At 50.8% G+C, this 14,367-nt stretch overlaps 1 protein-coding gene across 5 annotated transcripts in view; it reads left to right on the top strand.

Annotated features, from left to right (window-relative positions):
* Nucleotides 1-14,367, top strand: part of dachs (unconventional myosin-IXb-like dachs) — a 487,807-nt gene that overhangs the window by 407,002 nt on the left and 66,438 nt on the right. For all 5 annotated transcript variants that reach the window (XM_077635211.1, XM_077635214.1, XM_077635212.1 and 2 more), the window contains 3 exons: nucleotides 10,578-10,783; nucleotides 11,486-11,655; nucleotides 12,904-13,078. In XM_077635211.1, coding sequence (XP_077491337.1) covers nucleotides 10,578-10,783; nucleotides 11,486-11,655; nucleotides 12,904-13,078 — 551 coding nt within the window. The remainder of the gene's footprint in view (nucleotides 1-10,577; nucleotides 10,784-11,485; nucleotides 11,656-12,903; nucleotides 13,079-14,367) is intronic.

Raw genomic sequence — 14,367 nt, 5'->3', positions numbered from 1 at the left:
TCCCATGCATCCTCGAACAGATACATCACGTGTAGTTGTGATTGTGCGATTCACGCAGCGCACCATTAAATCTCGGGAAATACGCGTCGGATGCTAAGAAATCGAAATTCTTTCGATGGAGTCGCCCATCCATAAACTTTTGCCGAGCGGCGTACAAAGGCCTCCTGAGTAATATAAAATCAGCCCTCGTTTCGCGCGAAAAATCCCTGCCTGCTAATGCGTGACACAGAGGCCCGTGTACTGTGCGATGTCGGCGCACGCTAAAGAAACCCTTATTTTATTCGTTTTTGGGAAAGGAAATGACGCAGTATCTGTCTCATATATCGTTGGACACCTGAACCGCGCCGTAAGGGAAGGGATAAAGGAGGGAGTGAAAGAAGAAAGGAAGAAATAGGTGCCGTAGTGGAGGGCTCCGGAATAACTTCGACCACCTAGAGATCTTTAACGTGCGCTGACATCGCACAGCACACGGGCGCCTTAGCGTTTTTCCTCCATAAAAACGCAGCCGCCGCGGTCGGGTTCGAACCCGGGAAAGAAACCCAGGTGGTCGATATTTCCGGAGTCCTTCACTACGGCGTCGCTCATAGCCTGAGTCGGTTTGGGACATTAAACACCCACAAATCATAAGTACTTTTCCCTTTGCTTGACGTCCATTTCGTGTTCACAACAGGCCACACGTCATGGGTTCTTGTATATCCTCACCAATTCATTGCATTCCTGCTTGAACTCGCTCGTCGGTCTACACTCCAACTCAGCATCGTCGCTGTTACAGTCGACGTGCGGGTCCGCGGCTGCTCTGTCACGTGGGGACTTGCCCACTGACACTCGAGCTTCCCAGCTCGCTCACATTCAAGGGCGCGCCTTTCCTCAGCGCAGACCAAATGCCAAAAGGCTACAGGAAAAAAAGCAGCTTTTACTTTTTGCGCGTCTTTTCCCCCTCTGTGCCCGTATACGACCCCCAGCGCGTCCGACCCTTTCTTGCTAGCCCCTCGCCGGTCGTGACATCGGGCAATTTTCGCGGCGAAACCCCCGTCAATCGCGAAAGAATATGCCGGACAGGATGGGAGAACGCTCTTTTCCGGTGCGAGACGCTATGCGCGCCCATAATCACGGAGAGAGAGAGATTCAAAGCGGAAGGAAGAAAGAAGAAGGAGGAAGACGCCGAGAGAGGCCTGGCTGACAGTGCGCGCAGAGGTCGTGCCGTATTGTGCGCGCGCATCACGCCTCGCGAGTCGTGCACGTCGGTCGGGGCGCCGTACTCGCTTCACGCACAGTTCTCGTTTCAAGACCGCCGGAGCACGCCGGGTCCCGAGTCTGCGTGCCGCGCGCAGCAATTAGGAAAAAAAAAAGAAGTTGTTGAAGAGCGAGCTTGAAGGTGGCGGCCGACGCCGCCGCCGTTATTATGTGCAATTCGCGCCTTCGCTTCCACCTCGCCCCCCCCCCCTTCCCCCTTTCGCGCCGAAAGTGAGAAAGTGTACACCGCTGCGCATCGCCCCGCCATTTCTGCGCGCATGGCTGCACAAGAGGAGGCAGTATACGCCGCGGTCTTCAATTCATTTTCGATTTTAATTTTGTTGTGGTCAGGTTTTGGTTTTATGGGTGGTTTAACATCCCAAAGCGACTTCGGCTAAAGGACGCCGTAGTGGAGGGTTGCGGGTGTATTTCGACCAACTGGGGATCTTCAACTTTCACTGACATCGCGCGGTACACGTGCCTCTAGCATTTCGCCTCCATCGAAGCACGACCGCCGCGGCCGGGATCGAAACCGCGTCTTTCGGGTCAGCAGCCGATCACCATAACCACTGAGCCACCGCGGCGGGTTTAATTTTGTTCAGATATGCTTACAGGCCCCCTCTACTTTTTGATTTTAACGCTCATTTTATTTGGGTACTAATCACTAAACCTGCATACCAGTCCTCCCCTGTGCAATGTTAGAAGAGCCCACAGTAACACGGACAATTGAGCGAGTCGGTACATCATTTTTAAAACTTTCGAAAGCGATGCCACGGGCAACACCAAGAGAAAGAAAACGAAGGACAAGCGCTACTATCAACTGAAGTTCATTGCAAAAAAACACACAAGGTTAAATAGCTCACACAAGGCAGCCAGCAGCGCATGCGCCTACCCCCAGAGTGACAAAACGAATCCACTGTGTTGAATTAAGATACCGAAGAGAAACAAAAGTCAAAAGAAAGTAAAGAACAGTGCAATATGAAACATGAGTTGCTGTTTGCACCTTGTGCCGAGGGAGTGGTATATGAAGTACCCTTCACATGCGGAAAGAGTTATTTATATAGGCCAAACTGGTAAATGTATAAACACACGGCTACGCCATGTTACGTTTCGCCTACGACGCGCGGTATTAGCCGGCGCGGATGCAACGGACGCCGGGGCTTCGTTCAAAGTGGCGGTCATTTTGGGCCCGTTCAGTGCTGCCGCAACGCCTCCCGCCAAGCGCGTCCAGGCAGGTTTCAATGCCACGTGTCTGCGTGTGTGTGTGTGTGCATGTTGGTGCCCACGCTTGTCAAAGCGCGGCAGCCGGGGAGAGGATCTCCCCAACTGGGAGGCGAGGAGGTCTGACCGGCGCCGGCCCGGCGGACGCTTCACGTCACGTCTCAACATGTCCGTGCGTCGCCGTCTCGTGCGCCTCATCCCTAGCCGTTCCTTCTTGCCCTCGACTCCGAGGGTATAAAGGCAGCTGCCCCGGACGCCAAGAAGAGGCTTCGATTTCTTCCGTCGAGTAACGTGGTCGCCCTGACCGGCTGCTCTTTTGCGATGCTAGAATAAACAAGTTGTTCTTTTGGCAGTCGACTCATCCTTTGCCAGGACCTTCGGATGTTTCCAGCTGTGCCCCAGGCCGCCAGGCCAACGCTACCCTTGCGGCTTGCGACCCATTTGCAACAGCCAACATAATTCGTGTTTAAAGGTGGCTCCTTCGTCTAATTTGGCCCTGCATTACAGAGACTGCGAACTTAACCATTCTAACCCGTTGGAAAAAAATGCATGTGTACCTCTGTTCAATAGTACAAAAATTCTGTATAGGCATTCCAATCAGCTAACAAGGGAATTATTTGAGACATTTTATATTCACAAAAACTCCGACATGTGCGTCAGCACACCATCTGTTGTCATCCATGATTGTCAAATTCGTATCTTAATTCAACACAGTGATTCATTTTGTCATTCTGGGGGTAGGCGCATGCGCTGCTGGCTGTCTTGTGTGAGCTATTTAACCTTGTGTGTTTTTTTGCAATGAACTTCAGTTGATAGTAGCGCTTGTCCTTCGTTTTCTTTCTCTTGGCGTCCCCCATAGCAGCGCTTTCGAAAGTTTTAAAAATAGCCCACAGAGAACAACACGGCACGCATTCTGGAATTGTCCCCTTCGGTCCGCGTCGGTTGGTCAATTGGCGCCCGATATGCGGACGGTGGTGACGGCTGCGTAACGACAATTGACCAGGCACATATGTTGCCCCATGTCTACTGAAAACTTCGCTTTTTACGCTGAATCCACTTTGTCCAGGTAGGCGTCGAAGAATGTACAACCTTTGTCCATACAGTTCCGAGACTGAGTCCATTTAAAAAGATGCGCTTAACATTGAAATCGTTTGTGCAGCACCCCTTCGAAATAGTCTCCCTTGCAGTCTATACACAGCTCCCAACGCTTCTTGAGGTCTTGGAAGCAGTTGTAAAACGCTTCTTTTGGCATGGCTGTCAGCTCCTTTGTCGTAGCGCCTTGAATGGCCTCCACGCTCCCCATCCAGCGACCTTTTAGGGCTCTCTTCAGACGAGGAAACGGGAAAAAATCGTATGGGAGAGGTCAAGCGAGTATGGCGGATGGTGAAGTACAGTAATGTTGTGCTTGGCGAGAAGTTTTGTCACGATGAAAGCAGTGTGCGGCCTTTCGTTATCCTAGAGAAGGCTGCGATGTGCAGATGCCCATAAGTCAGGGTGACGGCTTCGCAGTGCATCACGCATGTGTTGGAGCACGCGGATATAGAACTCCTGATTCACCGTCTGCCCTTGTGGGACGAACTCGTGGTGTATGACACCTCTGGCATCGAAAAAAACTATCAGCATCGTCTCTGTTTTGGTCTTCTGTCGCCGCACTTTTCTCGACGCCTGAGAGCTTGTGGACCGCCATTCGGTGCTCTGCTTCTTTGTTGGAGGATCGTATTGAAAACGCCATGTTTCGTCTTCAGCTATGATGCTGTCGACGAATGCAGCATCCTTCTCTGCCTCGGGGAGCAAATCAGCGCTCACTGATGCCCGCGTGTCCTTCTGGTCCTGTGTGAGGGAGTGCCGCACAAGTCTGGCATTCAGCTTTCGTTTCCCCAAGTTCTCACGCAAAAATTGGTGGCATGTTTCGCTTGCTGATGTCGAGAGAATATGATAGCATGCGGACTGTAATGGTGCGGTCTTGCTGTACCATTTTCCTGATCCGAGCCACGTTGTTTTCATTCCGTGAGGTTTAAGGGCGCCCTCCCTTGTGTCGTCGTCCACCGACGTTCTCCCCGAAACGAACTTCTTGTGCAACTCGAAAACTCGCGCCCGCGATAATGTCTCGTTGCCGTAAGCGTCACGAAGGAGCTCATACGTCTGTGTGGCTGTCTTGCCAAGCTTCACACAGAATTTTATGTTTACACGCTGTTCGAGGTGGACGTCCATTTCTCCACATTCACTCACAGTAGAATGCGCAGACAACTAGTGACAACGTATTTTTCTACATGTAGTGCCATCTAGCGGCTGCCACAGAAATTAACATAAATAGCTCAGGTTAGGCCGAAAAGATGGCCCTACACATGCGCACCAACATTTGTTTTGGGGAATCATTTCTAGAGAAGAAAATAAATCAGTCTCGAAGTTTTACGGACAAAGGTTGTAGAATAATAAGGAGAGGAAGCTGAACAAGACGGCCTCAGTGGAATACAGCTGTTTCTACGGGCGATCGATGGGGACGCGTTTATGCAGCATTTGCGTGTACACCTGCACTTTAAGTGCGCTAGGGCTAAGTTTTCCAATCTCAGATTTCGCCGATGTCTGTCTGTCTGTCCAAAGCCTCTGTTGAGGTTGCTCCGAAAGAACAACCTAGGTCTCACGAGCCACACCGGCGGCAGCACCTGCCATCGCATGGCAGTGGCCACTGCTCCAGGAGTGGTATGCTTGGTGGCTTGGTTGGTTGGGTGATTGGGGTTACGGGTGCGGTATTTGGCTTCCTTCTAGGGGAACACTGCACAGCACCCGGGAGGAGGGATTTGGAATAAGGGGGGGGGGGGAGAAGCACTCGGGGCAAGAGTGAAGGCCGGGTATAGCCTAAAGCACCGTGGACAGGCCCGTGATGTGAAGGAAATTCACAAGGCTTTGCGGAGCCTGATGGCGCTGTTTGCCGGGGCTACAGCATTTGGGTTTCTGTGTCGGTAGGGAGACCCAGGTTGGGCTATGTGTCAAAGAGCGCCTTTCTCTCGGTGTCATAAGTGGGGCAGGCCATAAGGAGGCTCCCAGTGGCCTATGAATGTAAAGTAGCGAATGACCAATTCCGCGTACATCGTCTCTAACCCTCAAGGCGGAGCAGAAGTGTCCGCTCCAGTTTTAGTGCGTCAGCACTTAAGGCCCCACGCACTAATTTCGTCGATCTTTGTCTGAAGCCTGCTTGAGCTTGAACAGCGAGCCTCAAACTGAAGCCCAAGTGAAAACCGAAGTGCTAGCGCACCTAAATCGCATTTTGTTTATACGCTAAATCGTCCACCCCCCCTCATCAAGGCAGGCGTCGCTTCCTATAAACATCCCAAACCCGTCCTAATGTTTAAATCTGCTATATATTGAAGCAAATCGATTAAACCGAATCGCATGACATTAGCAGCGCTAGCAGTGCATTCCAGCTGTTGTGCTGCAGTGTTGTCCGATTGGCAATTCAAAATGCGCACACTATGGGAAGTCAGGCATTCAAACTTGTGCAGCTCCACTGTTGCCATTGTGGCTTCCATGGAGAATTTATTTTGACGCGACAGCGTCTCGCAGAAAATCCGCCGTTCTGGACCGTGAGCGAAAAATCCACGCAAAAATGCCTAGGGAAGCAACCAGGTAGACCGCCTAGGTCAACTGACCTTGTGGCCTCATCACAACCGGATAGCATACATTGCAATATTACTTTTGGAAGTAAATAAATTACATTACTAATTACTTTCCTTCATGGAAATCTCGCAAAATTAATTAAAGTAATGAGAATTACTTTGAAACCGCTTTCTTCAGTTTCGACGCATAAAAAATTGTGTGCATTGGTCATAGTTCTTACAAAATTTCCAGATTTCTTTGTTTTCACCACCGGTGAACTTCAAAGCGGCTGCCGGAAATTGTGCCCCTCTTTGAAGAAAGGCAGCCCTAGTCCACTGAACAGCCGCTTTGCCAATGTAGGCGAGGTCAACTGTAATCACAAGATTTGTGTAAATGCTCGCGTCACTCTTCAATCAGAAGTTCGTCGTTCAATGCGTAAAGTGGTCTTCCTCCCCCCCTGATTTCGAAGCATTTGTCGTACGCGTGAACAGCGGGAGTGCGTCGCACGCTCATCGTCCCAGAAGTGCACCGGGCGCAAGCAAGCTGCCGATTCTGCTGCTGTTCGATTGACTCGTTCTGGAGGCATACGTTGACGGAAATAAATCGCATGTCGTGGTGACTCTGTCACCCTTGGGTCGAAAGCAGGGCTTCAAATCCGGCCACAGAAGCTAGTTTTCCCTCAGGCTCGCTACCAGGTTTGTCAGATGTCATTTGAGATTTCTTGTCAGTGCGGCGACGTGACAGTGTATTATGGAGCTTTCTATACTTACTCAAGCACTCGCAGTGCGTCTGCGCGAAGGTGTCATACAGCATGCCACGTGGCGCGTCTGTGCGTGCGACCTTACGCATTGCTGGAAAATGCATATATATCAGCCCTATAGACTCTTCAGCAAGGCGGTGCTGATGCCCGTGCGCACATCACCTCTCGTCCGCGTGCGCCGCTTCGCTGGAGACTGGAGTGCTGGCGGTTGCTGGCCGCGCGTTTTTTCTTGCTTTCTAGGCGCTCAAGCTCGCAAACGCGAAGCATGGCAAATACAAGAAGGTGCACGGGCTCATTACTCAGCAAAAGTAATTTCGCTGGTGATTAATTACGTTTGTCATGAAATTACTGCCCCAAAGTAGCTCATTGCACAACTAAATTACCAGTCCAGAAAAGTAACGAATTACATTACAAATTACCGAAAAAGTAATTTATAGCTGTAATTTCATTGCAGTAATTTATTTACTGTCATGCCTGCCAGATAGTGAGCAAACTGCCCACCGTGGCAGGCGGCAGTTAAATTGATGATTGGTCGCTCGGGAAGAGCAACCTTGGTCGCACAAGGCCCACCGGTGGCAGAGAATGACCAATTCTGCATATATGGGAATTAACCCATTACATTATCGCGTTCTGCCCTTAAGGCGAACCTTAGTGTCCCCTGCAGTATTTTCGCCCCTCTCTGTCTCGGCCCTTGACCCTGCACAGATGACCTCTGCGACGTAGTCACGCCCAGCGTATCATGCAACTCGATCACACGCACGCTTTGGTCTCGCCTTGTCCCCTTGGCGCCACTCTTATTGCGGCGACGGCCGTAGGACCGTCCTTCGCGCTATTCTTGGCGAGACCAGCGTGGGTCGACTGAGAAGAGATCGATCTCGCACGTAATTAAATCTGGATACTTTTTCCCTACCGAAACGGAACTGCTAAATCCTATTTGGATGTCACATCAGTTCAGCGTCCCATTTTCCGGTTCATTACCACAATTGTGATGACCTGTTGCACTGTATGCCTTGTAAGGGAGCCCAGACCTCGTCGAGCCTAGTTTGGCTTTTCGTCTGCGTTTTCCTCAGTATCCGCAATACTGGAATAAAATGTGATCGATTGATCGACTGACTGATTGAAAATCGAGCAAGACCGCCGTGCAAGCTCAGCAGGCGCACACTCTTCTCCACGCGCTTCGTGCAGCCCTTGCCAAAAGTGATAATGCCACTCTTGCGCGGGAATTCTCAACGACAGTTAGCGGTATTCAACGGGAACACCAACTGCTGTTGAGATCTCAACGGCAGTTTAGTTCTGCTGAGGGGGGGGGGGGGGGGGGGGGGTCAACTAATAAGATGGCGGTCAACGAACCCGTCACATCGGCCGAGACGGCGGCGTTTCCGACTGCCATAAGTTCTCAAATCACGTGACAGGTTGTTGTCCGGGCTGGAGTAAGTACCGATCCAGAAGCTTCAGTAATCGAATGACTGTAAACACGCAAAGCTGCCAATCGGAATCGGGAGAACAGCGGCTAGCCGCTTAATCCAGACATGCCCCTACTGGATATTCGGCTGCGCCGTAAGCAAGGCAGAAAATACGCGCGTAAATTGCAATTCGATTATAAGAGTGCGGAATTAATGATTAAAATTAGAAATTCCAAATTTGATTCATATTTCTATTCATAATGTTATCGGACGTGGCGGCATCGCGCGATCACGTCATCCAGAGGGTGAGCTGAGTTCCATCAAACGTTCAATTCAGTTCAACGTCAGTTGAAATGCTCAAGTGCTGTTCAATTAAACGCCAGTTGAAACTGCCCGTGAAATAGGAGTATAATGTGGTTTGCTTTTAAGTGGTTTGCCTTTAAGTGGGGCTTTTTTCTTTTTTGGCATCCGTGGAAGCCCTAACCTTCGGAGCGGTGAGGGCAAGAGTTCCTTCAAAGGCTGGTTCACATGCGAGCGACTGAGCCATTCAGCGGCGCGTCGCAGCGAGAATTTTCAACTTGTTGGGACCTCGCCGCTCATGGCCGCGACAACTCAAAAGTGTTTTTTTTTTCTGCCGCGGCGGTAGGATTCGCTAGCGATTTCGCTTCCATGTGAAACAGGCTTAACCATCAAGAGATTAGGAAAGCTGACGATGCATTAAAAAGGAGTGTAGACACCTAATTTTGGTGGCATGTTTTCTTCTCTGCAATGATCCGGTATACACTACTACGCATGAATCACCATTTGGTATTCGTCTACTACCGCTAAATAATTTATAATCGAGTTTTTTTTTTTTTCTGTCATGATGTTTCGGTTTCAACAGCCGAGCGATGGCGGCGAGGTCAATGTGTGCTTATATGTCACGTGAGGCATGGAAAAACTGCGATATAATCGCTGCTTCATCGCTTTAATTCGCTGCAATGCTGAGCTAGCCTTCCTCAACAGCTGAAATGACAACGAATGTAGGAGCACCGATTATATTGCAATTTTTCTTGCCTCACGTGACTTATAACCATTGACGTCACAGTCACATTTCGGTTGTTGAAACCGAAACTGGAACAGCACGAGAAAAAAAATCGGTTATAACTTATTTAGCGGTGGCAGGAGATTACGACGTGGTAATCCGTGTATAATAATGCCTTCCGCATCATTACAAACAAGAAAACACGCACCCAAAGGTTAGGCGTCTACAGCAAGGCCTTGTACAAAACCTGTACAAAGGCTGCACATGAGAGTATATGTTGTTTCTACGTGATTAAAACATACGTTCATACGATGTCATGCACATGATGAATTAAACACGAGCAGTCGAGCAGGAGCCGTTAGATAGTCGTTAGTTTCTCAACGTCGCCTTTCAAAGTACCGGATATGGACAGGTTTGGCATGCAGCAAATGCGTGCGAGATCACTGTTGTGCAAGTGCGCCGAACTTGCTCCTTTTCTGGAGATTTTACACAGTTTTAGCACAGCTGGACGACCGCACGGCAAACGCGTTACCGTTGCCACGCTTGCCTAACTACATTTGCCGCGCGGTCGCAGTTACCCTGTTTACCTTCCGGCAGTGCTAAAACTCTCTGTTGTGTGCAAGAAGCGTAGCAGTGCGGAACGCTTAATTTGCCGTTATATGCGCACACTTCCGCGCTCAGAGTCCGTGCAGAGGAAAGTGCGTATCACTACGAAGCTATAGGAAGAAGCCAGAAATATTCTTCGCATATTGAGAAAGAACATCTCTCACATGAGATATGCCCGGTTCGACGGTTGGATTCACTGGAACCTTTTGAAAGGTCTGGCATTCAGAAATGGTTATGATCGATTGTGAGCATACGGCGCTGGAAACAAGATACGGATGAGCTGTTCATTTACTGTACAAGCTTTCAGTTTAATAAGGTGAACCGACACTTTATTTTGTATCTACATTTTCTTACTCGGCGACCAATCGCCCAAGTCACAGCAGCTCGCAAAAGTCCCGTGCTCATTCATCCAATTTCAAGAGAGAGACGAACGGAATGGCAGGGATTTTACTATGTGACGCCCAGTATGGTACCCTTCACTGCGGAGGTGGAATGGATGGATAGATAGAAAAAGAAGAGGGGGAAGGGAGACCACTTTTCCACGTGTCCGTAGGGTATTACTAGCAGGGTGCACGGGGCACACACTGAAAGTTTATAACCTTGAACTCTGTCCCGAGTCCTTGAGGAAGTTTAAAAGCGCTGTCGCAGCTGTCCTCTGCGATGAAGGTCAAAGTTTTCATGGCTGCAGCAGTGCACGGTGCGTGACGTGCGCTGACAACAACATCCCGGCTCGCAGGCGACGTGAGCACCGCCAAGCTAGCAGCGTGCAAGGCGGCCCCGGCAGGCGTTCCCGTGGCGTCACCCGGTGCAGCACCGGTGCAGCACCACCAGGGAGCCAAGTCCTGCGCCGAGGTGCGCGACCTCATCCACCTGCCCGGTCCGCTCACTGAGGACGCCGTGCTGAGGACGCTGCACGCGCGCTTCTTCAGCCGAGAGTACTTCGTGAGTATCCCGGCCCGGTGTGCAAATTCGGAAGGGTTAACGAGTGCCCGGATAGGTCACGGTCGACAGTGAGATTCCCTAGGACTTCCCGTGTTCCAGTGCATTGAGAGACATGTACAAGCCCCTCTTCACTATAACACAGTGCGTTCCACTCTTAATTTCGCTCATTTCACAAACACATGGTCAATTTTGGACAGACGGAGAGAGGCAGCAGGCAGGTATGAAAGAAAAACATTGCAGGCACTTTAATAGTAACCATTAACGGGGGCAATGCGATAGCATAAGAACCTCGTTGCGAGCATTCCACCTTCCGACCTCACTCTCCTCTCCAACAGGACAGGAGAGGACGGCTTCCCTCTCTCCACTTTGCCACCTGCCAACCGTGGCAGGTTGAAGCTTGCTGTTCGGTGCACCAACCTTGGCAGGTGACAAGTGTGACATCGCAGGCTTCTCGTCCCAATGAGGATATCGCATACAATTCAACAAATCATTAATAAGTTAAACGAAAGGCTCAAAATACGGAGCAGCTTCTCCACAACGGAACCTCCGGTTGCATTGAATTTCGTTTGACGTTGAAGAACCACGAGTCGTTGAAATTAATCCGGAACGCAACCAACACGGCGCCTCTCATAGTCTAGCTATGTCGATCTTCGGCACGGTCGACCCCAAGAACCATTCTCTTGCTCATCCGTTGCACCGCAGACCAACGTGGGGCCTATCCTGGTGTCGGTGAACGCGTACCAGGACACGGGCAACCCGCTGACGCTGCGCAGCGCCCATGCGGCCTCGCGCTGCCCTCAGCTGCTGCAGGTGGTGCACGAGGCGGCCAGGCAGCAGGCGGAGACCGGGTACCCGCAAGCCATCATCCTCAGGTGAGCGCCGTCGCAGCGCGAGGGCTGGATATCAGGGCACCGCACCTGCGATTTCGTCCAAAAGAAGGCTGCAGGGAAAAAAAATGACAGGACAGTAAGGAATTTGTACGCGAATGATCCAGCTTTAGCTGACTTATAATCGTGAAGAAATGCGGACATATATAGAGTTGGTATACCAGAGTCGCTATTTGTTAGGTGTTTCTGTTCAGGCGCATTGCCTGGACACGCACTGTGCACGTTCAGTTGTGCTGTCATTTTATACCTCAAAGGTGCACTAAAGAGGAATCCGAACTCCTCATTTTACCGCGGGAAGTCGATCTACACGTTCCGGCCATTCTTAGAAACTTCGAATTTTGGTCTTGTGCAATCGATTTCCCTAATTTAAATCGGATTAAACGTCCCGGCTCCCGTCTTTTTTTTTTTTTTGAACTCAACGCGCCGGGTGGGAGGAGTCAGCCAAAGCGTGCACTGAGTGCCATTCAGCCAGTCCCGTGGCGGCTTGCCGCTCTGCCATCGGCGGAGTGATACGTAAAATGAAGAGTCCACGCGTATTTTTGTTTCCGTGGGCCTAATTTGCGGCTGTGTTGTCTGCGACTGAACCTAGTCATTCACAGAATCCTAAAAAAGTAAAAGCGAAGGAGAAGCCGCCACGGGACTGGCTGAAAGGCACTACACGTGTTGGTTGACTCCTACCTGCCGCGTTGATTTCAAAAAAAGAAAGGCGGGAGTCGGGCGGTTAATCCGATAAATAAGGGAAATCGGCCGCACATGACAATAAATCGAAGTTTCTAGAATGCTCGGAACGTGTTCATCGAGTGCCCGCGGCAAAAAGGCGAGTTCAGATTTCTCTTTAGTGTACCTTTAAGTTTAAAGCTGTTATGGAAAGACCTCGCACAGTTTTAGATATCGCTATAAATTCAATCCCGAAGTCATTTGCGATACGTGTTGCAAACGAAAACTGACAGGATTGGTTGTACACCACTCGCACATTCAGAGAATCGAGCGGTATCTTTTCGCCACTTCGCCGCTTTCGCGTAGTTGCGGACTTTAGGGGAGAGGGAAATGCAGATCACAGTTGAACGAACGCCGTCCTTACATTCGCAGTTACGAATGCGTTCCCGAAGAAAATGAGCGTTTTGCTTAAATCTTCCATGCTCGCGGGGTTTTCCCAATTATTACGGATATGAACCGAAGGACGCGCGCCAAGCAGTGCCGTCGTTCACCGAGTGAGCCTATTTGTTTGCGCAGCGGGGAGAACGGCAGCGGCAAGACGTACGCGTCTATGGTGCTCCTGCGGCAGCTGTTCGACGTGGCGGGCGGCGGCTGTGAGACGGACGCCTTCAAGCACCTGGCCGCTGCCTTCACCGTCCTCCGCTCCCTGGGCTGCGCCAAGACGCAGCACAACGCACAATCTAGTCGCATCGTGAGTCCCTTTATATTCTGCCCCTGCTGTCAAGGCGCGCTCAGCCTGGCGGGAAAGCGCGTAACGAACGCAGAACATTTTCCGCGCGCCGCTTCCCGCACGAGCCGATTTTTCCACGGCAGAACGCTCGGTTGGGGAGCTGTTTTTCCCGCGCCGCAGAGACAGACTATACAACGAACGCAGGTTCGGCGCAGAGGCCCCCAACACAAACAACAATAACCAAACATGGCAGAACGGCACCAACAACTAGAAATTTGGCAATGGAACTGCAGGGGGTACAAGCGTAAGCAAGGCCTCCTGCAGCAATTCATATACACCAGAGGAACCCCAAAGGATGTAATTATGTTACAAGAAACAAACAACACCCCAGCACTCAGGGGCTACACGTGTCAGGAAAGCGGCCGCACTGCAACCCCCATAAGCAAACAAGTAGTAGCCATAGCACACAAAGAAATAGAGGACACCCAGACCGAACACGTAATTACAGAGATAATTCCCAAAAAGAAAAGAAATTCCAAAAGCACCTATATCGTAAATCTATACAGCCCACCCAAGCAAACAAAAGGGAACTTTATTAGGCTCTTTGCAGAGGCGAACAAGTTGGCGGGGCAAAACACCTTAATCATAGCGGGCGAGTTTAACGCCAAGAGTCCGAGATGGGGCTATAACAAAGAGGACAAAAAGGAGCGCGGCATCTGCACGGCGGCAGAGAAAGTAGGATGCGAGCTGCTAACCGACGAGAATCAACCGACTAGGCAGGGGAACAGCGTCAGTCCAGACACGAGTCCCGACCTAACCTTCATAAGGGGCGCCAAACAAGCGGAGTGGGAAAACCTACTCGAGAACCTTGGAAGCGACCACCACATAATAAGGATCTGCACGGTGGCGGACAACGTCAGGAGGAAGATTGGCACGGCTCGGCTAACAGACTGGGACGCCTTCAGAGCGCACTGCAAGCAGCTCGAGGGCGACATTGGTTCTGCGGAAGAGTGGAGCCAACAACTCAGACAAATCCAAGACCTATACACGAAAGAAGTAGACAGAACGGAACAAACGCCGGAGGTGGACGAGCGCCTCCTCAAGCTATGGGAGGCGAGACGCGGGCTCACCAAGCGGTGGAAGAGACAAAAACTCAACAGGAAGCTAAAGAAGAAAATTACCGATATAACCAAGCAAACGGAGCAGTACGCGACGCAGCTGGCCAGGCACGGGTGGCAGCAATTCAGCAACTCGCTGAACGGCACCCTCAGCATGGCCAGAACGTGGCAGATCCTCAAGGCCCTCATGGA

This window comes from Amblyomma americanum, chromosome 8, assembly GCF_052857255.1.
Source record: "Amblyomma americanum isolate KBUSLIRL-KWMA chromosome 8, ASM5285725v1, whole genome shotgun sequence".
NCBI lineage: Eukaryota > Metazoa > Arthropoda > Arachnida > Ixodida > Ixodidae > Amblyomma > Amblyomma americanum.
This window is presented reverse-complemented; position numbering and strand designations above follow the sequence as displayed.